At 30.8% G+C, this 25304-nt stretch overlaps 1 protein-coding gene across 1 annotated transcript in view; it reads right to left on the bottom strand.

The window, feature by feature from the left end:
* Window positions 1-1520: 1520 nt before the first annotated feature.
* The window catches only part of Gycbeta100B (guanylate cyclase soluble subunit beta-1-like), a 98353-nt gene continuing 74569 nt past the window's right edge, over window positions 1521-25304 (bottom strand). The window contains exons 11-14 of the mRNA XM_075378418.1: window positions 18354-18591; window positions 11171-11308; window positions 2630-2787; window positions 1521-1715 (exon numbers count right to left, since the gene is read on the bottom strand). Coding sequence (XP_075234533.1) covers window positions 1586-1715; window positions 2630-2787; window positions 11171-11308; window positions 18354-18591 — 664 coding nt within the window. The 3' untranslated portion in view covers window positions 1521-1585. The remainder of the gene's footprint in view (window positions 1716-2629; window positions 2788-11170; window positions 11309-18353; window positions 18592-25304) is intronic.

Raw genomic sequence — 25304 nt, forward strand, 5'->3', positions numbered from 1 at the left:
TTGTATGGAAAAATAAATGTAAGTTTCTGTAGTAAATGAAATATATTTTTATGTCATATTTGTTTCATTTGACCATCTCTTTCCATTTTGTAGTTATAAGCGACTGTGCATTACATTTCAGCCATTCCTTGCCTAGTTTAGTGATTACTAACAGAAAAACTTTTATTGATTATTTTTAATTTAGCATATTCTTGATATATTTCAGAGAATTCTTTGTTATGTTCATTATTTCTTTGATCAAACTAACAAATGAATAAAAAACCTGTACAGATGTTGTTATTGACTTTATAGTTCATTAATTTGTAGTGTATATTGATGCAATTTTACAGAATATTTTTTATCTTTCCATTTTAAAATCATTGCTACTTCTAAACAGTAAACAGTTATACCAAAGTATTTTTATCTTATAATTTGTTTTTTATATTTATAATTTATCTTATATTGATGTGATTTGTGTAGTATATTCTTATGTTTGATCAAAATAAAATTTATTTATTTAACCTTCTGCAATAAGGCAAGTGATATGACTTAATGTCTAGAATGATTTCTAAGTCTTCTTTTGGTATATATTTTTTTCTCTGTTAGTTGATTAGATATCCAATTTTACCTTATAGCACTTCAATGGCTTAATGTACAGCCGTCAGACAGAAAAAGTAGTTCCTGAATCAGTTCATACAGAGCTCCCTACAAGATTCCAAGACCTACTACACCCAGAGAACTGACTACAGGAAAGAAGGAGTCAAGGTTAAAGAAGAGAGGTTGTTGATTAAAAAGAATGATAGGTAGTTTATTGATTTGGTCTTAGACTCGGAGTTACTTCTCAGTGGATGTCATCAACTATGTCATGAAGAAGCTCTTTCAATTAATTTTGAAACAAGAAATAATCATAGGAATTCAAATCTGAAGAATAGGGTGAATGATTGAACATGTGCTTGTTTTTATGTAGAAAATCCTGGGATAACTCCTCCATAAACATTATAATACTAACATAAAAATTTCCAGTTTGAGTGACATTCAGGGAAAAATTCATGGTGAGAAATACCCATGTAATTATAGAAACATACAAGCTATCCTTTATTATTTGCTTTTGGTGATCCAACTGATTTCCATTCAGCATGTTGCAAGGCTGTAGCTAAAAACGGTCATCTTTTGCCATAACTGAATTTAAGAATTTTTTTTTTATTAGAATTTTAGATAACCTATGTAATGTGTATAGTGGCATTTGTGTTCATCTGACAAGGAATTTGCTAGTGTACTACAAATCGGAAGTTATTTTTCACTAAAATTTGATGAACTGGCTCTCTGTTAACACCAAATCATTTGAAGTTGCTCAAGAATTTTCTTATCTGCTTTGGCAAAGGGTTCCTTTTTACAAAGTTGGTTCTCCAGGTCTATTTTCATTTTAAATCTTTCCTACCACTTGATAACTAAATTAAAAAGTTTAACTACATTTAAATTAATGGTTGAGAAATAAATTAACGAAAACCACACAAAATGTAGTTTTATTGATTGTCTACTAACAATATTGTTACAACATAAAATTAATTTATTTTCCTTTTTATAATATATTATAGTAATTATAATTTTACACAATGTATTCTTTACTACGATTTAAAAACCATACTTCCATTGGTTCTGATTTACCCTTCATCGTGACTGGTCCACGGTATTCAAGATGAAATTGTGGATCTTCATTATCGGCACGACATAAGTATCTTTAAACAGAAAAAATTACATCAGTTAGGTTTCTTACTTTTAGTTATAATGAAATAAAAAAGCCTAAATCAACACACCATTAATGAAGGAATGTGGATAGTCTAAAATGATTTTCTGGATGTAACTGGTGTTGAAAAAATGAATTGTAATTAACCCAGTTGTTAATGTACAGGTTCCAGTAAACAGCAGTCAACTTTTAGTTTATATTTTAATAAATCGTGTCACATGGTAAGATCTCATCATTGGAAAACAATCCGTAAAGCATGTTATATAGTTACAGCACAAGCGATTATTTATTACATTACTTTTTTATAATTTTGTAATGCAATCACTTATTGATTACACACATCCCACATTTCATGTGGGTTTTTTCACATCCTACGCTTCAGATATGAATTACAATTAATTTATTTTATCATTAATTATTGCTTTGTAAATATGACGTATTGTTTTTACAATATGTTTTTCTAGTGTAATTTTGTTCATTTTTTAAAAACAGTACCAGATTTTTTATTCTGCTAATTGAAATTTTATTTTTAAGAAACTGATTTTTTGATTTCTGCTTTGTCATATATTTTATTATATATAAAATTTGTAAATGATTAACAATAATAACAACTATTGGAACAGCGCAGGTTGTTAGTGTTAGAATTATCATGTGATGAGAGGTAATAGTTCAAGGCTCTGTCGAATCTGTTTTACTTTTACGGCAATTGGTTCTTGATACTGCCTCCTGTCACTGTTCTGTTGTTGGGTTCTAATAACTACCTGATGTGGATGTAATAAGCTGCAGGTACACTCATTTCATAAACAAGATGACAGCAGCCAATGGACGCGGAATCATGAAAGCCATACTAAGACTTCTGTAATATCTGATGAATCTACAAATAATAATTTACAGAAATTATATTACCTGTAAGCATCTCCTGATACATTGATACGTCCTGGAGCACCAGTTGTCTCTGTTCGACTAGTTAAATTAACTGTATTGCCAAAAAGACAATATCTAGGCATTCTATGCCCAATAACTCCTGTAACCACTTCACCTGAATGAATACCAATAGTAATTCTCTGAAATTGAAAATGTATTACATAAATTTCATGAAACTTAAAAAAAACGAAGTTTTGAAGTTTTATCTAATTTTTATTACAATTAATTATTATTATTATTTAATTAATTCGCCTTTGGACTATGCCCCCATGTGGATGGAGTAAACTACAATATTGGCATACATTAATACATTATAACGCACTTATATTAGTATATGCACAAAAGTAAAAATTCCAAATCTTTTAACTAAATGTTCATTTAATAGATGTAATGTTTTTTAACAACTGCCTTTTAAAACCAAATTGTATAATTTTCCAGTAATATGGAGATATGTTGATTTAGACATTATTCACCAGAGAACCAATTAAAATTGATTTATTGTCCAGCATTAAACAGTTGTTTTACTGCATCAAATAACCACATTTTATTACCTTACATTGCAAAAATTATACTAAACATTAGAAAATGTGCTTAATCAATAACATGAGTATTTTATATAAAATTTTAATCTTACAATTAATTTGTTATGTAGAGTTTTAATGAATTACTTTTTTAGAAGTAACATGTAATTTTATATGAAGCAAAACACTATATTCAGTTTAAACTTATTGCACATTAAAAGTTTTAAAATACAAATATTACAAACTTTTATTGTAAACTTGTGTATATATATATATACAGGGAGGAATCGGAGCTGCATGGCAATCTCTCAGAAAAATGATTCTATAGCTAAAAATAAGAAAAATAGTTTGAATAAACATAGGTCCAAAAATGCTTTATTAGTGAGTTACGGTTAGCAAAAGATTTCACCTGAATTTCTGATCTACCAGTAATATGTGGCCACATTGAATTTCACAGAGCATAAATTATAACACAAATTTGGTGGCCCTATATGTTTTGTGATCTAAAAAATTGAAAAAAATAGGTCCCAGAATTATATTTCTTGTACTTGTTGAGATAATGATTGTAAAACCCAAAAAATTGAAGTCGAAAAACAGTTGTTTAGGTTTGACTTACAATAACTTAAAAAATGGATAATTAAGTAATTAATTAAATTAAGTAATTTTTTACTTTATTTATAAAAATTTATATTCTAAGTTAATTGATGTTAATAAACCCAATAAAAAAAAGGAATACAAAAATATATTTGATTACATATAAAAAATTATTTTTTAAAAAAGCTTTTATTTAACTAATATTAATATTAACATTAATAAAAAGAAACAAATTAGAAAAACCCTTCAAAAAGTAAAAAATAAGAATTAAATCAAATTGAGAATTTTAAACAAGAAAATATAATATATTAAAAAATATAAAAATGCACCGAAAAGTAAAAAATAAATTATATAAATATCTAATAAATAACCAATAAATAAATGTAATAATATTAAGTTTTAAAATTAAAAGTAAAGAAAATTTTTAGTTAAATAAAAGTGTGGCGCAGTTTTTATAATTTATTTAAAACAACACAACATTTATTTTTACAACAATTAATCTTCATTTTCAATAACAACGCGAGGAGGCGGAAAGGTCTGCTGGAACCTCTCCAGTTGAGACTGACTAGCTACAAGTAACAATCTGGGAAAATTCACCCACTCGCTTTCTTTATATGTGTTCTCACATAAAGTTCATCTTCAAATTCTGCTTGTAATCTAAGCCAAATTGAACGCACTCTTTCCGCTAAAAGTTTCATTTTAATTAATTATGAATTTTTATTTAACGAATTCATAATTACGATTGCAATTATAATGATGATAATAATTAATAATTTTTCAGATTACCGTCAAAATGTAATAACTTTGTGCAAGATTTCTAAATTTAATTTTTATTTTTAATCTTATTAACCCTTAAAGGTCATCTCGATGTTAATTTGAACATCAAAGAATTAAAACTTGAGTTATTTTATTACAGATAAATAAAGTATATACATATACTAAATAACCTCATTAAACAAAAAATATATTTTAAAATACAGAAATTGTCTATAAATACTTATTCGAAAACGTTGTTATAAAAACTGTGCCACACTTTTATTTAACTAAATATTTTCATTACTTTTAATTTTAAAATTGAATAATTATTACATTTATTTATTAGATATTTATATAATTTATTTTTTACTTTTCAGTGCATTTTTATATTAGTTAGTATATTATATATATTTTTAAATTCTCAATTTGATTTAATTCTTATTTTTCACTTTTTAGAGGGTTTTTCTAATTTGTTTCCTTTTTTTATTAATGTTAATATTAATATTAGTTAAATAAAATCTTTTTTAAAAAATAATTTTTTATATGTAATCAAATATATTTCTGTAATTTTTTTGTATTTTTTTTAAGACTAAAAAAATTTTAAAATATTTATTTTTACACATTGAAGTTACATATGTGTACCAAATTTCAATCATTTTCATAAGTTTATGAGAAATGAAAATTTTCAACTAAATGCATGAATTTAGCGTGGGGGTGGGTCATATCAAATTCCGACACCGTAGTGCTGTATTGTCATCGAAGTTACATACGTGTGTGTACCAAATTTCATTGATTTTCATACAATAGATCAAAAGATATAGCAGTTGCAAGATTTGATTATTCCTAATGCGAGTTAAATAAAAGCTTTTAAAAACAAATACTACTTCAAGAAATCTTAATTTTATTGAATGAAAAACGAAAAAAAAGTGGTGGATAATTATTACAATTTGTTCAGTGGAATGAAATTTTGTTTCTATTTTATTACTTTTAAAATTTACATAATACTTTTCATTTTATAATAAATAGAAAGCAATTAGCAAACATATTATTTGTCTTATGAGTTTTCAACTTGTTAATAACAGTTAATTCATTCAGTTATAAATATGGGAGACGCTTCAAATATATTTACATTCATAAAATTGATCAATATGTTTTTAATTTGTGGAAAAATAAATTATAACAGTAAAGCTGCGGTTCGAGAATTCTGAGAGAATATCCTGAAAGAAGAATCTCAGATTGTAAGATGTTTAAAGCAGTTGAAAGATGTCTCAGAGAAACAGCTATGCCATTATCAACACCTACAGAAACTGGTCGACACTGATTTGTAAGAAATATGAATTTAGAAGAAGTACTTGCTGCAGTTCACATGTCTCCGACAACCAGTCGGAGATGTCTAATATTTCTCAGACATCTGTATGGCAAACTTTGCAAGAGTAACAATTGTACCCATTTCACGTCACACCAATGCAAGATTACAGTAATCAAAAAGAATTCTGCCAATGGTTAATTAGACAAAAATCACTGGATTGCAATTTCCTTAAACGAATTCTAGTTGCAGATGAATTTTACTTTGCCAGGAATGAAGTAAATTTTTGTAATGCCCGTATTTGGGCAGAGGAAAACCCAAATGAAGCTGTCACAATGTATTTCCAGCACACATTTTCATTTAACATGTGCTGTGGAATTCTTGCTGACAAAGAAGCTATTTTACCTCCACAGCTTAATAGAGTAGAGTACTTGAATTTTTTACAAACAAATCTGCATGAACATTTGGAAGATGTTCTACAATATAAAGCAGGGATGTGGTTTATGCATATGATAGTCATCTGTTCACTTAGCTCTTTTAGTATCAGATTACATAAATAATACATATGGTAACCAGTGTTCTGGTCAAGCAGGACCTGTAAAGTGGCCTTCACAATATGTAGATCTTATGCTGTTAGACAACTAAGGGATCGTGTCATTAAAGCTGCAGCAACTCTCTGTAATAGTACTGACACCTTAAGCAAAGTTAGAAAAGCTTTTAATCATTTTTCATTAAGTAAAATCAAGATTTCTAAATTAATATTTGTTTTTTTATTGGGTTTATTGACACAAATCAACTCAGAATTAAATTTTTTATAAATCAAGTAAAAAATATTGATCACTTAATTGCCCATTTAAAAAATTTATTGTACATCAAACCTAAACAGTTGTGTTTTTCAACTTCAATTTTTTGGGGTTTTACAATATTTTTCTCAATACTACAAGAGATATAGCTCCAATTTTTCAGGTCACACAACATATAAGACTACCAAATATGCATTGTAATTTATAGAATTAAATTTTTTATAAATCAAGTAAAAAATATTGATCACTTAATTGCCCATTTAAAAAATTTATTGTACATCAAACCTAAACAGTTGTGTTTTTCAACTTCAATTTTTTGGGGTTTTACAATATTTTTCTCAATACTACAAGAGATATAGCTCCAATTTTTCAGGTCACACAACATATAAGACTACCAAATATGCATTGTAATTTATGCCCTGTGAAATTCAATGTGACCTCATATTACTGGTGGATCAGAAATTCAGGTAAAACAGATTCATTATAAATTTACAAGATATTGTTTTATTAGGCATTCCCTGAGTAATCGGCAGAGGAACTCGACAATAGTCGAGTTGGGGACTCATACGGGAGAATTTCTGTTTTTCGCTCTGCAATTATTACGTGTTTTGGTTGTTTTTTCGGGATTCTATTCGGTACGGACGTTGGGTTATAGTGGATTGTGATTTCTAGACGTGTTTAGCTATTTTCGATTATTGGACAACGGACAGATTTGTTTTTACACGATTTTTTTTTCATTTTGTTACAGTGTTTTAAGTGGTATACTGTGCAAGGAAGTGTATTATTTTAATTACGGGAAGATCATCTAATTAGTCTAAAGTAGCTTCAGGCAGTTAATGAGTAATTTTAATATTTTAAGGTTTTATTAAAGTTTAGTAACAGCTTAAGATTATAGACACGTAATTTCTAGTAGGTGATATCACCACTGACGTAATCATAACATCGTCTAGGCCAGTTGTTCTTTAACGTCGGCCTCCGTGGTGCAAGTAGTAGCGTCTCAGCCTTTCATCCGGAGGTCCCGGGTTCGAATCCCGGTCAGGTATGGCATTTGTAACAGTTCGCGGCAATTTAGTTGCTTCAGCGGTAAACAGCTGACTTTGTGTAGGTTAGCCTGCCGAACTGGCGCGTAAGTCACGTTTCCCGCGAGTGTGGTGTACAGCTGTTTGAATTTCCCAAACAGCTTTTGCATTGCTTTGTGTACATTTTAACTTTGTCATATTTCAACTGGCTATTGGCACTACTTTACGCGTTTTGGACTCGCTACCCCGCTCCAGGCAGATTCGGGATGCGAAGAGAAATTGTTGGAAGCAATTGTTCGCCGAAATGGATGCGGACCCGTGGGGGCGGCCATATGACATACTTGTGAAGAGAGCAATAAGATCATGAGCCCCAATTATACGGGAAGAGCAAGAGGTAAGAAACTTTATAGAGAGCCTCTTTCCCAGGCGAAGAATTGGTGGACAATAATAATAGCAATAAGAAGAGCTTGGCGCTGCGGCATCGAGAATACCGCCGGCCAAGGCACCGGACCCGGATTTGCTACCGGGTCTGGTGATTAGGCTGGCTGTAAGGACTGATCCGGCGACGATATTGGAGGTTTTCAACATCTGTTTGGCAGAGGGTATTTTCCGGGCTAGATGGAGGCGTCAGTAGCTGGTACTGCTCCCCAAACCGGGGAGGGACCCAGCACTTCCTCGTACTGGCCGCTGGCGATGATAGACGCCTTAACTAAGGTGTAGAGCGTATGTTACAACAAAGAATAACAGGAGTAGTGGAGGAGGCGGACGGACTCTCCTCCTGTCAATATGGATTTCGCAAGGCAGATCTGCCTTGAATACCCTGGCCGATATAGAGTCGTTCCTTATACCGATTCCCTGGAACCTTGCATATGACGGCGTATTGCGGGTGGCTCTACCGCGAGAGGTTAAAAAAATGAGCTATGCTAACGACTTAGCTCTGGTCGTCGAAGCGGGAACACGACGACTTTTTGGAAAATCTTTTTGGCAATCTTTTTGGAAAAGATTGCCAACTCCTACACAGCGATAAGGGAATGGATGGCTGGAGCAGGGTTGACGCTGGCCCCAGAAAAGACAGAGGCGGTGGTGATCTCCTCCGCCAAACGGAAGCGGATGATCACGCTTGTGATAGAAAGTAGAAGGATTGCCTCCAGGCCGGCAATCAAATATCTTGGAGTCTGGGTAGACTCCAGGCTCAGATTCGGTGTACACGCTATAGAAACTTGCGGCAGGGATGAGATTGATCACCGGCCTACTTCCAAATACTGGCGGGCCGACGCAGCAGTGGAGGAAACTACTGGCCAGGGTGGCGTACTCCACCCTGCTGTATGGTGTGGAGCTGTGGGGAGGTGCAATTAGGTATGACAGATACCGTGGCAGACCGGAGGTGCTGCCTCAGGATAATATCGGCACACCGAACAGTCTCTAAAGAGGGTTTAGGGGTCACCTCCAAATCGATCTTACGATATTGTTGTGGAGGAAAATGAGGAAACGGGGGATTTTTTTAGCCACCTGTGGATAAAAAACGACTAGCCAAAGACATAGAAGAAGAGCTAATGGACGAATGGCAGGAGCGATGGGACCGATCAACAAAGAGACGGTGAATGCACTGGCTCATTGGGGACGTCAAGGGTTGGTATAGGAGACCACATGACTCGCTGGATTACAGTCTCACTCAGTTTCTGGTGGGCCATGGAGAATTTAGGGCATACCTGTTCCAATTTGATCTAGACCACACCAACCTCTTTCTGGAGTGTGGAGAGGAGGAAAGCCCCCTGCACATCTACTTCAGATGTCCATGTATCAGGGAAGAGTGAAAGGAGATTAGATACCCTGGGCTATGGAAATATGTTCCAGCTGGAAGACACTTGGCAAATATTATTGAGCGGAGAGGAAGAGTGGACTGTGGTGAATTGATGTGCTAGGAAGGTGACGGACAAGCTCCATCTATAGGAGGAGTCCAGCAGAGAAGAATACGTCGGGGGTACTGGACTGGACAGGTCTGTGGCTGAGTGCCTGGGAGGCTCCTGCAAGCATGCGGGGGTCACCTTGCTGCACTGAGGATGTGAAATTCTGTTCCTGGTGCCTGAGCGTGTTGCCCAATGACTGATGGCTGATATGGGTAAGTATGTGAGTTGAGTGCATGTGTGGTTGATGGGCGCCTCTTTTGAGATTGCCTTTTGTGCTTGGTGGTTCTCTCCATTTGAGTTCTTGTGATGTTTGTGTCTGTGCGTTGGCTGGGTCTGTACCTGTGTGTGTGAGGAGGCATGTGGTGTGTGTGTTTGAGGAGGTCTTATGTGCCTGTGGGAGTGTTTGTGCTTGGTTGGAACTGTGTTTAATACCCTTTTGTGATGTGCATGATGATATGGCTTTCATGTTTCCTTATGGTGACTAATTGTGTGTGTGGGGGGGCATTAACACCACTCCTGAAGTAATGCTCTACTAGCTGTTCCAGGGGGAAGGTTGCCAGGGGTGGAGGTTTGGTCGATATTGCGCAGGTACACATATGCAATTAATAAATCCTGCGGAACCTGTTAGCGAACCCAACACTGCTTAGGCACCTGTAAATGGTGTTCCTAAAAAAAAAAAGAACTGTACATTTGCAGTTAGGAAAATGGGTATAACTTGCTTAAAAATTAAAATTTACCTACATGTATCCACATCCAATTTAGGGAAATCACATTCTCTGAGGTAGTTTAAATCTGGCTGTGTGAAAATTGAATTATCTATATAAATAAAACTGCTCAGTGGTTTGATTCTCCATTCTTTTTCCTAAGTCAAAAAATTGATTGATCATAATGGTTGCCCTAAAGTGATAGCATCTTACCTTGACTTAAATAACTATACTTGCTCTTGCCACATATTTATGTATTGGCAGGTCCACTATGTTTGAGATTTATCATACAAATAAGAACATCTTTCTCACTCAAGGGAAAAACTGTGTTGTACAAGACAAGGAGAAAATGAAGAGGTATTTGGTTCAGAATACTAACTGGAATGTTTATGGTTGCCTATTAAAAACTTTTTTACTATATAGTATTGGGAATATTCAGTTCTAGGCTGATACAAACTAGTTTTAATTACAAATGCATGGTAGTTTACTTGTTAAATTATCTACCCTCTTTCATTATTATATTCTGTCCTGCATCAGTCAGCTTTACAGCTAGTTTCAAAAAAATTGTGCATCATATACTTCAAAAAAGGAAGTTACAGATATGAAATAAAAATTTACTCAATTTGTCAATAGTTAGTTTCTTATACCAGTAAAAATTTATATTTTCTGTCTTATCATAACAAAAACATCCCTTCAATTATTCAGGGAATTTTTGATGCTGTTCATCTACTATTTTATTTTGAAATTAAAATACAATTTTTTTTATTAGGCTATTGCATAATTGAGTAATGCAATTCCTTTCTGAAGTCATTAACACAATAATTCATCTTTGATACAGATTTTTACTATTAGTTTTTAACAAATCTATAGTAAATAATAGGAAAAATTACAATTTACAATTAATTTTGCTTACCACTGGTTTTCCATGTACTATCACTTGTTGACTTAAATCCATCATGTCCAAAGCTAGACGTGCTATACATCTAGCATGTTGATTACATGGTTCTGGCAAACCACTCACTGCCATATACTTATCACCAACTGTCTCTACCTGTTAATATAAAGTAGAATAATTAGTTATTGTAGTCATTATTTATATTCACAAAAGATAAAACTATAAGCTTTATCAGTAACAACCAAAGTCATAAAATTATTTCCTATCTATACCCAAAGTTGAAGAACACTGATGTGGTTTCATTGCAAGCTCTTAGCAGCTATTAATAGCTAATTGATATTACATGAAGAAAATTTAGTTTGATTACATTGAAACATTGGAGAGCCCCCTAATGTTTCAATCAAAATTTCCTGAAAGATGTTCCCCCTAATTTTTATAGAGAATCGAATGAGGTCTCAAAACCCGGAGGCCAAGTAATCTGAATTCACCTGAATTGAGTTGCTAAATTACTTGACATAAATCATTTATTATGTAACTATCTGCATGGTGAAGATAGTGTTTCTTATGTTTATTGAGAAGTTCTGGAGTCAGAAATAACATTTTTCACATATTATATTAAACAAATGAGAATAGATTAAAAGAAAATTTAAAAATATACATTTCAAATTTCTTCCCAAATTTATAATTTTTCTTTTTAACTTAAAATTAAATTTCATGTTTGTTCTGCTTTTTGCAAAGCCCTAATTCAAATTGCAGGTGAAAACACAATTCTATATATTTAAGTGAGTAATATAAATATTTTTCATATCAATGAGTTTTATATAAAACAATTAAAAATATCTACTTATTGTGATATAGTGTAATATTTTAAACATAAGCAGTACATTCATGATTCAGTGAGTTTACAGCTAAATTCACCTTATTAAAACAAACCACTTTTGTAAACAAAATGAAAACATTACACATAAGTAACAAAATATTTTAACTTGATTTACTGGAGTAACTTAGAATGTAGAAAAACAACTTACAATCTTTCTTTATTTTTTAAAAATCTACTTTTTTAAAAGAAAATCTACTGTGGTTGATTTTTAAAAACATCTTAACATTTATAAAACATTACATCTTAAAAATTCAAAACTACATTTTAGTATTCATATCCTATCTTTCATTTAATAAAACATTAATTTTTAAAATTGGTATCGATACATCAATAGTATTTTTTTTAAACCAATTTTGGATTAAAATTTCAGATGGATTGATTTAAATTTGATAATTTGTTAGTGCTAATTGAATTAGTCTGAACCCAGGTCTCATGGTTATACAACCACCATTATGTATATATATATAAAATAAAATATAAATGGGCTAATTTAAGAATAAATTATTTACTTTGTTCATGTTATAATTATAAATATAATGTAACCAAACTTAACCAACCCTCGCTAGTGTGGTTACGAGCGAAGCGAACGTAGGTTAAGTTTGGTTAATTATATTTATAATTTTAACATGAGCAAGGTTAATTTATTCTTAAATTGGTCCATTTATATTTTATTTTACATATTTATAGTAGCGGTCGTATAACTCAGAGACCCCTGTACCGATTCAAAATATTAAACTTTTATTCGACCGTCAAGTAAACATTTTTTCATTTTAAGAATTAATTTTTCCTCAAGTTAATGCACCACGAAGTTTAATTAACACCCAATTAACAGTTAATTTTTTTATCATCGTGGATATACAAACGAACGCACAGAATCGTTTAATGCACTTAAATATTAATAATTTATTGTGATAAGTATTAATAATTATAAAGAAAACAAACTAAAATAGCTAATATAAAATGATGATTGACATTTTAATAAAATAACTAGTGTTGGTATTTTTATTTTAATGTTGGTAATAGAAAAAATTAAGCGTCTAGTAACATTTTGTAATTGCACAATTTTGTACGTCTGTGTATCGATACCCCTTCTAGACTGTAGTCTGTGTGTGTGTGTGTGTATGTATGTTTTTACTTTATGACAACTCGGTTGTTCAGTCTTCATTTGGCGCGTATTCTATTTTACTAGTGTTGTTTGTTAAAGGCTGTTTATTCATTTTTTGTTGCGTGTACTACAAATTATTAACCGTAATTCTATGTGAGTATTTTACATTATTTAATTATTATTTTTAATTATCTTCGTATTGATTACATGTTTACATATATACAAACTTTCGTCCGTCAATTCAGATATGAATTCTTAACGGCTTGCATCTGTTTTCTGTGGATTTCAATGGCTTATTATAAATTGTCCGCGATTCAGTTTTTTTTTGACAACGTTTAAAACTTTTTAAAAACGGGTTGGTCTGGCCGTTAAAGTCATCGCAAAATCAGACTATTTTCGAAATCGAGTTATGAAGTTCGAGCCCTTGTAAAGGTAATTGCTTTTGCATGAATTTGAATGCTAGACTGAAGATCGATGTCCTTTGGTGGTTGGGTTTCAGTTAACTATTGTCTATGTTAGTGATCAAGAAGTAGATGTTTATTAGTACATTTACACATACTGGAGAGAAATATATATACATATATTTCTTGAATGTACTTTAACAAAGAAGGAAAGGAATTCTTCAATGTAGGAAACACATTTTTTTTGTTTAAAAACTAAAGCTGTTTTAGAAATATACTTGTACGATTACCAGTACTAATAATGTTTATTTTACACAACTTGTGTTTTTTACCCTTATATAAGCTGGCTTTTCAGTTAAATGATCAGTGTTAGAATTGTCATTAATTATATGCTTTTGAAATATTCATGTAGGTTTTATGTTTTGTTATTTCGACCAAGTTTTTACTTTTTCTAAATTTTGTTTTGATGTTGATTCTTGAAACTCAAACAGTACTGAATGTTAACATGAGAAATTTTCAAGCCACGATATGTTGTTCTCATCAGTTTGTAGTCACCAAGCCATATAGTATTTAATAAAAGTATTTTTAGTTTATTTTTGCAAATTTAATCTGTATGGTTATTTCAAGTGAGTTGAAGTATGAATGATCCACCATTCCACCTAAGAAATTTATTTATGATATTGTTAATTTATTGATTTATTATTTTTTTTAAATGTTATACTGATTTTCTAAGCTTATTAAGTTGGATTTATTTTACATTTATTATTTTTCATTCAGTAATGATACTGAATGAAAACTCATGTTCTGTAACATACATCACATGCCGTATTGGCAATGTTTTGAGAGTCCTAGAATCAAAGATTTTCATCTCTATAATATAAATTCCATACCTAGTGTATGTTCTTTATAATTTTTAGAAAGTGGTATTTAATATTGCTATTAATTACATTGCATAGATTTATTAAAATCTACATTTTTTTCATTATTTTGACCAAGTATTAATATTTCAACTATCTTTCTGCCCTTTCTTTGCTTGCTTAGCTCCATTATTTCTTGTCATGTGTGCTTGACTAAGTCATCTATTTTTTAATATCTATTTTATATTTTATCATCTTATGTTAAAAATTAGGGTTATAAATATGTAGTTCTTTAGTTTGCTTGGATTTTCAATCTGTGCTGAAACAATTTTATCATCACTGGATTTATGGTAGCATTTTTGTTCTATATTTTTTGTCATTATCTCTACAACTAGATTCCCGTAATTTGATTCTGTGTTAATAATTTTGTTTTGTTATATTCTTTATTTATTCAGTTTGGCTGAATATGTCACATTATAAAAACTCAATTCAAACTGGAGACAAAATGGGAACTTGACTATTTTCTCAACTCCCCCTTTTATCTCACAAATTAGTAGTTTTCATCTTTTGATTTCAACATTTATGAAAAATTAGACATCTTTTGAATTAGATATACTGATTAACAGATAATTTTCTGATAAATTTTGGATGATAAGAACTTTTTTTAGATAAAGTCATGAGATCAAGATAATATGTATGACAACATCTAAGGTTTAGAAGATTTAGAAATCAACTCGTTGACTGCAAAACTTACCCTGGAGCAGACATTGATAGCGACCATAATTTGGTGATAATGAAATGTAGATTGGGGTTTAAAAACCTGAAGAAAAGTTGTCAGATGAATCGGTGGAATTTAGAGAAGCTTGAGGAAGAGGAGGTAAAGAAGATTTTTGAGGAGGACATCGCAAGAGGTCTGAGTAAAAAAGATATGGTAGAAAATGTAGAAGAAGAATGGGAGAATGTTAAAAAGGAAATTCTTAAATCAGCAGAAGCAAACTTAGGCGGAATAAAGAGAACTGGTAGAAAACCTTGGGTTTCAGACGATATATTGCAGCTGATGGATGAACGTAGAAAATATAAGAATGCTAATGATGAAGAAAGTAAAAAGAACTATCGGCAATTAAGAAATGCTATAAATAGGAAATGCAAACTGGCGAAAGAAGAGTGGATTAAAGAAAAGTGTTCAGAAGTGGAAAGAGAAATGAACATTGGTAAAATTGACGGAGCATACAGGAAAGTTAAGGAAAATTTTGGGGTACATAAATTAAAATCTAATAATGTGTTAAACAAAGATGGTATACCAATATATAATACGAAAGGTAAAGTCGATAGATGGGTGGAATATATTGAAGAGTTATACGGAGGAAATGAATTAGAAAATGGTGTTATAGAGGAAGAAGAAGAAGTTGAGGAGGATGAAATGGGAGAAACAATACTGAGATCTGAATTTAAGAGAGCATTAAAAGATTTAAATGGCAGAAAGGCTCCTGGAATAGACGGAATACCTGTAGAATTACTGCGCAGTGCAGGTGAGGAAGCGATTGATAGATTATACAAACTGGTGTGTAATATTTATGAAAAAGGGGAATTTCCGTCAGACTTCAAAAAAAGTGTTATAGTTATGATACCAAAGAAAGCAGGGGCAGATAAATGTGAAGAATACAGAACAATTAGTTTAACTAGTCATGCATCAAAAATCTTAACTAGAATTTTATACAGAAGAATTGAGAGGAGAGTGGAAGAAGTGTTAGGAGAAGACCAATTTGGTTTCAGGAAAAGTATAGGGACAAGGGAAGCAATTTTAGGCCTCAGATTAATAGTAGAAGGAAGATTAAAGAAAAACAAACCAACATACTTGGCGTTTATAGACCTAGAAAAGGCTTTCGATAACGTAGATTGGAATAAAATGTTCAGCATTTTAAAAAAATTAGGGTTCAAATACAGAGATAGAAGAACAATTGCTAACATGTACAGGAACCAAACAGCAACAATAACAATTGAAGAACATAAGAAAGAAGCCCTAATAAGAAAGGGAGTCCGACAAGGATGTTCCCTATCTCCGTTACTTTTTAATCTTTACATGGAACTAGCAGTTAATGATGTTAAAGAACAATTTAGATTCGGAGTAACAGTACAAGGTGAAAAGATAAAGATGCTACGATTTGCTGATGATATAGTAATTCTAGCCGAGAGTAAAAAGGATTTAGAAGAAACAATGAACGGCATAGATGAAGTCCTACGCAAGAACTATCGCATGAAAATAAACAAGAACAAAACAAAAGTAATGAAATGTAGTAGAAATAACAAAGATGGACCACTGAATGTGAAAATAGGAGGAGAAAAGATTATGGAGGTAGAAGAATTTTGTTATTTGGGAAGTAAAATTACTAAAGATGGACGAAGCAGGAGCGATATAAAATGCCGAATAGCACAAGCTAAACGAGCCTTCAGTAAGAAATATAATTTGTTTACATCAAAAATTAATTTAAATCTCAGGAAAAGATTTTTGAAAGTGTATGTTTGGAGTGTCGCTTTATATGGAAGTGAAACATGGACAATCGGAGTATCTGAGAAGAAAAGATTAGAAGCTTTTGAAATGTGGTGCTATAGGAGAATGTTAAAAATCAGATGGGTGGATAAAGTGACAAATGAAGAGGTATTGCGGCAAATAGATGAAGAAAGAAGCATTTGGAAGAATATAGTTAAAAGAAGAGACAGACTTATAGGCCACATACTAAGGCATCCTGGAATAGTCGCTTTAATATTGGAAGGACAGGTAGAAGGGAAAAATTGTGTAGGCAGGCCACGTTTGGAGTATGTAAAACAAATTGTTGGGGATGTAGGATGTAGAGGGTATACTGAAATGAAACGACTAGCACTAGATAGGGAATCTTGGAGAGCTGCATCAAACCAGTCAAATGACTGAAGACAAAAAAAAAAAAAAAAAAACATCTAAGGTATCATGTTTCATTATCTCAAATCCTCTGGATATTCATAAAATTGGCTTTTCTACCTTCCTGTTATGCAAAAAAACAAAACTTTTGTATGTTGAAACCAAGAATTAATAGTACATTTAGTTAATTCAGTTTTATTATACAATGTACTAGAGAGTTGAGGTAATAGACATGATCCCACAGGCAACTGATATTATTATCTTGACTCGAATGATGTTAATATATTGACTCTTGAAGAAAACCGTTTATGTTTGTAGTTTGTTTAAGTGGAGATAAAGCTTAAATTACTCAGACAGTATACAATTAACTATCGCCCTTATATCTCTTGAGAAATAAATATTATATATGATTTTTATATAATTCATAAACTGAATTGTTCCTTACTGAGATGTTTTGTGCTAAACAGTACAAGGAATATATATATTTGAAAGCATCATACAGTTCTCAGCACTCAGTAGCACGTTAAGAAAATCTACATACTTATTTCTGTTTTTTAAAAAAAATTTTTAAACCTATGAGTTTTTTTAGTAATGTTAGTACTATAATAGTGGTGGGGGGGGGGGTCTAGGTATTAAACTTGATGCCCCGGCACACATGTTTATTATCTCAACCCCCTGGTTACACTATCAAACAAAATGTAATACTATTTCTATTAAGATATTGAAACCATTATCTATATACTCTTTTTTCAAATAAAAAAATATTCAATTTTTTGTGAGTTATAATATCAAATGCTGAAAATTATTATTTTATGAGAAAAGAGGGAGAGAGGTCAAGATAATAGACAATAATAGATCATGAAATGCTGTTTCTTGTTGGAGATTCAAAAGAATGGATTTAAAAATTCTTTAATCTTATAAATTCTTCACATTCTAATTGGAACCTAATGGGCACCATATTTAAAGTTAAGGTTATTTCATTTTACAATGGTTCAGATTAAAATTCTTTGATTTTTTTAGTTGATAAAACCAAATTATTTATAAAATATTTTGTAAATAACTTACCTTATAAACATTTGGATTCTTTTTTGGATCTGTTAATGTGTCAAATGCAGTGTACAGTTGATTTAACATGTTGACAATTTTCATAGCTCCACTTGAATCGGTGTTTGCTGCACAATAATCACTAAATCCAACAATGCCACTAAATAATAGAGTTACACAATCATACCGTTTAGGTGCAACAGGGCGCATGTGACGCAATTCATTTGCTACACTCGGTGGTAATACTGAATACAACAATCTGTAACAAAAATTTAAATAATTTAAGCATTAAGTACTTTGTTACCCAAAAAATTATTGGATCTAATTAGTATTCAGGAAAAAACTAGAGAAACATAACATTTGGCTTATTAAATTTGTTTTAATATTTTCTAATGCTTTTTTAATAATTGAGTACTATCACATTATCAAATACAGACACAAAGTTTTACTCAGCACAATTTGGTAATTTTTTTTAGCATGTAAGTTTTTTAAAAATGTTGATCTCTGTCATTAAATACTAATAAATACCAACTTTATGCGATGAAATTGTACTCAACATTGTTCAAATTCAGTGAGCCTATGGTCTGTTAAAGATTGCTTAGGTCATTGGAATTTTATTCACATTTTTCAATTTTGAAGATACTACTTCCTAACACATTCAAGTATTTTGGAACTATCTGGTTATAAGGACTGCAGCTTACCATCTTATTCATGTCTTAATAACTTAATAATTTTTAATCATGCATATCAGTGTTTGGCAAGCCCCACAGCGCAACTGGTGGGTTGCGCTCCCCTAAGGGTGTGATAACACCAAATGGGGAGTGCAAGCATATTGAAAAGAGAATATTATTAAAAAAAAATTATTATTTTACTGAAAGGAAAGCAAAAAAAATACATTCTGAGATAATAAATAATAAAATACATATTACACTGATATAATACATTATAAATATGTATAGCTACTGCACAATGTATTTAATAATGAACCCATCAGTACTAAATTAAAAACAAGTTTAATAATTATTAGTGATTCTCTTGGGCGTGTCTTATAGAGCAGAGTTTTTTGAAGGAAAGTTTAATATTAGAAATAGACACTCTTTTCTTTTTCTATATTTAGCCGAGATCTATATTTTGTCTTCAAAGCAGCCACTATAGAAAATCCGGTTTTGCAAAGGTAGAATGTTGAAAATGGTAATAGTATATGAAATGCTCTTTATTTCAGTGCAGAAAACTCATGAGCCACTCCTAGACAAAATTCAAAGAGTTATTTATTACTAAATTGTCTTTTGATTTCACCACTTGCCGTGAAGTCTATGAAAATTTCTTCTTCAGCAGTTGAGAGACCTTCAGGAATATTTTAAAACTGATCCCTAACTCACTCTTAACTTGCTATCAAGTTGTTGTCAGCAAGAAAATACTTTCTAAAATTCTTTGCTGCCATGGCTAAATGATTTTCATTGGTTACAAAAACAATTTTCACTTGTTGTTCTTCAGCCTTGTAAGTTTTAACACATTCATCCACACTTGCAAACATTTCTAGGTTTTTTGCTTTAAATTTCTGGTCCACAATTCCAGTTTTTTACAAAAATCATTAACTTTATCATTTGTATCTAACATATGTGTATTTGCTCCTTGTAGTTGAAGATTCAAAGTATTTAATTTCTCAAATATGTTGGCCAAGTAACTCAATTCCATCACAAATAAACCAGCTCAATACTTCTTTACTTCTGGTCTGTTTTCCTCTTCAAGAAAAATGGCGATTTCACCATTTTTATCTAATTTACTGCAGTTACAACCATAATTAACACAATATTCAGACCAGGTCTCATTTCTTTGGAAGCAAGAGTTTCTCTGTGGATCATGCAATGTATCCAGACACACTGTGGAGATTTTTGTTTCACAAGTGTTTCTATACTTCGGAATCTTCCAGACAATGAACAAGCACCATCAATTTATATTCTGATGCAATTTTTCCACTCTATGTTTGCTTCTTTATAAAATTTAAGATGGCAAATAATGCAAGTGCTGTTGCGTTGAGTTCTATTTGTTTGCAGAAAAATAGTTCTTCTACTGCTGACATTCATCACAAAATCGAACATAGGCAATGAAATAAGCATCTTTATTGCTACCTGTTCCCTCATCAAGTGAATTGAAAACAATTTGTCATGCAACTTCCCGAAAAGCTGATGTAGTATAACTTCAGCTATATTACTAATTTGATAGGCAACAGTATCATTTGATAGAGGTATAAACTGCAAAAGTTTGGCAAAATTTCCTCCAAACACCATTTCTACAATCTCAATTGCAGTTGGCAAAATAGGCTCTTCACCAATGGTGTGAGGTTTTTTACATCTGGCTATTTTATATGAAACTTTCTAAGAAGCAAGTAAAGCTTTTTCATTCACAAAGTTTTTTATAAAAATGATGTTTGCTTTTCATATGATTTTAATTTTAAGAATTCTTGGGGTTTGTTAATGTACTTGCCATGAAGCGTTTTCAAATGTCGTTTAAGTTTATTAGGTTTCATGCTGCCACAATTTTTGAGCAAATGACACAGAAGGGTCTTTCTTCTTCATTTACTTCAGTATTGGTAAATCAAAAATTTTAGTATTCTTGAGAATATCTTGATTTTATTTTTGGAACCACATTCATTCTGTGCACTTGTTGATGCTTCACTTTCATCTAATGCTCACACCCTCTTTAAAAATTTATCCATGATTCTGTATAAATACTGCTGTGCATATTTAATACCATGAATTACAATTAACACACAAATTGTAATATACACATTCACAATAGATTTGATTTTGATAGAAGGATCGATGACTGAGACTGGCTGAAATTGAACAAGGTGCAGCATTTATAAATGCAGGTGTTCCAGAATGTTTGAGACAAATCGGAATTTCTCACGAAGCCATGAGAATGTTCGCTATCATGGACATAAGACAGAGAGCAATAGAGAGACATCGATTTTGGTTTTATCAATCCAGCAAATTGGTGTTGGCAAAAATCAATAAATTTACTTATTCTTGGTAATTCGTAAGGTTTATAATTAAGGTCATAGTATAGCTTTAGTGTTAAAATACTCAAAATACATTATTATTGTGTACATTGTTATTGTAATACATTGTTATTAAAATACATTGTATTGTTATTGTGTACATTGTCATAATTTTCATTGCAAGGGGTTGCAATGAAAATTATGATTGAAAATTAGATCGCAAATGCTGAAAGGTTGAGAAACGCTGATGTATATGAATAATATGGCAGGAATAAGAATTACTGCACGAAGAAAAGAAAGATTTTTTATTCAGAAAATAATTATACAATTACATTAGAAAAAATTACAGTTAATCTGATTATTCAGATTTATTTTGTCTAGTTCAGCATAATTAAATAGCATGATGAATCTATCACACTGGTATATGTCAGGATGACATAAAGAATATATACTTGTCTTTCCATTTATCAGCAAGATTTAACTATAACAAATTTCCAGTACTATTTCAGTTTATTTTTGTTGTTAGATTTCTTATTAAGAGTGAATTATGGCCTGGTGAAAATGTAACTGTTTTTATTGAGTTCTAGTATAAACTAAACAAAGTTACGCAATTAAGTTTAGAAACTTCCATATTATCATTCATCTTACTTACTTAAAACTAATTGAAATAAAAATTAAATTATCTAAATTAAATTATTCTATTGTGTCTTTAAATGAAGTTAAACATTGAAGAAAAGGACAAATTTGCTAATTTTGTGCAATGCAGTTGTTCAGTCTTGTTGTTTCAAATAGATTAATGGTATAATAAACTTCTGTTAAAGGTTGAAAGACTGAACATTATAGATTGTATATAGTCAGGTTACATTTTTGTTTTAGCTGTTTTTTTTTTTACTTTTGTAATTTCATTTACCTATAATCTAAAAAATGTTTGAAAGTAAAACAGCATGAAATTTTTCCTTAGCTATAATTAATTTTCTCATTTCTTTTCTGCTACAAATAGATTCTTACTTTTGATTCATAAAAATTTATTATAACTTATGGACATCACCATATCTCTGTTTGAAACAGTTGTGTTTGTGAAATTAAATAATTTTGTTGAGGTTTGGAATAGAACCTATTAAACATACACCATGATTTTACACAACCAGTGTTCATGTAAAGAATATTTATTCCAAAACCTATTTCACATTACAATTTATATAACTGTTAGTTGATATGACAGTTATCAGATTTTACCTATAAAATACATCAGCTAATACATTACCTGATGTAGTATTTTATAAGCAATTATAAATCCATGGATTCGAAAAGGTTTTTATATAAATTAGATTATATTAAGCCTTTTATTTTGGAAATGTGTATATATGTATTGAAATTATTTTTTAAATGCTACTTTTCATTTATAAGTGTTTTTTAAAGAAATTTTATGAGGCTCTGTGTTTGGCTCTGTAAAACATCCATCATCTTTCCCTTGAAGTTCTAACACTTTATCCTTATTCTGATTTTATATATATAACTTAATGAAAATTCAAATAATTAATCAACTTACTGACCACTGTGCTAATTAAACTCAAAAACAACAACTTAATCACCAAACACAGTAACAGAAAAGAATAAAAAAAACTAATACCAATAGGTCGACTTTTGTGTGATCCTGCATCATCAGTCGATACGTAATTCTACAATTACATCAGCAAATAACAAAAAAAAGAAATAAAAACTTAAGAATTTATAAAACATAAACCCAACAGCCACAAAATTTGTAACACAACTTCACTGCCACACTGGTTGTTAGAGTTTATGTTTTCTACATTTTTATTTCTTTTTTGTTATTTGTCGATGTAATTATAGAACTATAAACTGACTGATGAGGGATCCCGTGAAAGTCAGCTATTGGTTTAGTGGCCAGCTTAGCTTGTTTAGATTTTCTTGTTACTGTGTTTAATGGTTATGTTGTTTTTTGATATATATATATGTATATACCCACACACACACATACATACATATACAACACCCGGTTTTGGGGAGATGTTAGTAACATTTTCTCAAATAATTTATATTCCTTCTTTAAATATTTCACCTGAATCCAATTTTGGTTTATATCTTGCTACTTAACAACAGTTATTCATACAAGTTAACAGATTTAATTTCTTTAGAAAAAATAGCCCACCGTATTGGTAAACTCATCACAAATCACTTGTTTAACAGCTGATTTTCAAAGTCGAAGATTTGAGGTTCAAATCCTAGTAAAAGTTAGTTACTTTTATATGAGTTTGAATACTAGTCTGGATACTGGTGTACTTTGGTGATTGGGGTTCAATTAACCACACATCTCAGGAATAGTCAGCCTGAGTCTGAACAAGACTACACTTTGATTACATGTCATATATATCATCCTCATCTCATTGGGCCTTGCGGGGATTGTTTATTGATCACTAGTTGAATAGATTGCAACTTACATATTAGTTATAAATTAGAGTAAATTGGTCAGTTCTACCATACAGTTCATATGAAATTGTCTCTTACACTAAAATTTGGTTAGAACAATATTAAACAAGATTTGGCAAATTTTTGTAAATTGAATATTAGCAAACTTATGTGTCAGTATAAGAGTTGACGTATTAGTAACTATAAATAGTTATATCAAGTCTTTAAATTAATAAAGATATTCAATTAAGAAGATATTGATTAGTTGATATAATTATTGTATCATCATCATGATGATTCAGTTGTCAGCTCTGGGGCAGATCTTTTGCGCCGTGTCCTATACTATACTAAAGAGTTCCTGAGTGCTCTCCCATTTTCTTTTACATAACCTATCATTTTTTCCACTTCCACTTTTTACTGATCCTTAAAGAACTGTTTCAATCAATCCTTTTCATCTTGTATGTCCCAGTCAGTTAGCTTCCTAATCTCAATTAATTTTAATTTTCTGATTAAATTTCTATTCTTCAGTTCCATCATTTTTTTCTACCTGTTTATCTAATCTTCTCCAATCTCCTCCTTATTCAGATTTCAAATAGGTCCAGGTTTTCTGTTTCTGTTCCCCTTTAATGTTCTTGTTATATATATTTCTATGTGTGTGTATATATATATATATACAGAAATATACTCTAAAGAATACACTTTACATGCTTTTTCAAGTTTTAACTCTACCTTGCAACACAAAAATTATTTTGTTTAATTAATACTTAGTCAATTTATTAGTTTTTTACTTTTGAGATCTACAACATGATAATATGTAAATGTCTGTATGGTTTCACTTGTTTAATTTTTTTTCTTTTGAGCAGATATTCATTTATTTGTTGGCACTTATCTTCATTCCTTTGTGTTCTTACACTTTCTTTGTGTCTTCTAATTTTATAATCGCGTTAAATATCCTGTGGGTCATCCTCTAAAAATACCATATCATTTGTGAAATTTATACAAATAATATTCTTTTCTTCTGTGTTTTCTAGAGGATTTGATTCCATATTTTAAACATTCATAAACATACGTAAGCAAGGACATTAAGCAAGATTTAATAGTTTTCTCTAAAATACCTCTGAAGAAAAGTCAAAAATGTTCCTTTTACTATATCCATCAGCAGATTTAATGGATTTAAAAAATTAATATGATCAATGCTCCATATGTAGAAAATTTGAGCCAAATATGAAAATAAATTTTCCAATTTTTAAATAAAATAAATAAATAAATTTTCCAATTTTAAATTTTACCAGTCTTTCTATTGAGCCAAATAGAAAATCAGTTGGGTCAATCTTGAGATATAAGCCCAAAAGCAGTATGACACATATATGCATATGTATACATAAGGTTTTTGATCTTGATGAACTAGTTGCACCTTAAAATGTAAAGATTTTCAAAAAACCAGTTACTCTATTTTTAACATATTCACCTTACTTTCCCACTTAATATAGATAATCTAGTTATACTTGTATCTTATTCTTGTTTTTTTTTTGTGTGTGGGGTTG

This window comes from Lycorma delicatula, chromosome 11 (genome assembly GCF_047948215.1).
Source record: "Lycorma delicatula isolate Av1 chromosome 11, ASM4794821v1, whole genome shotgun sequence".
Taxonomy (NCBI): domain Eukaryota; kingdom Metazoa; phylum Arthropoda; class Insecta; order Hemiptera; family Fulgoridae; genus Lycorma; species Lycorma delicatula.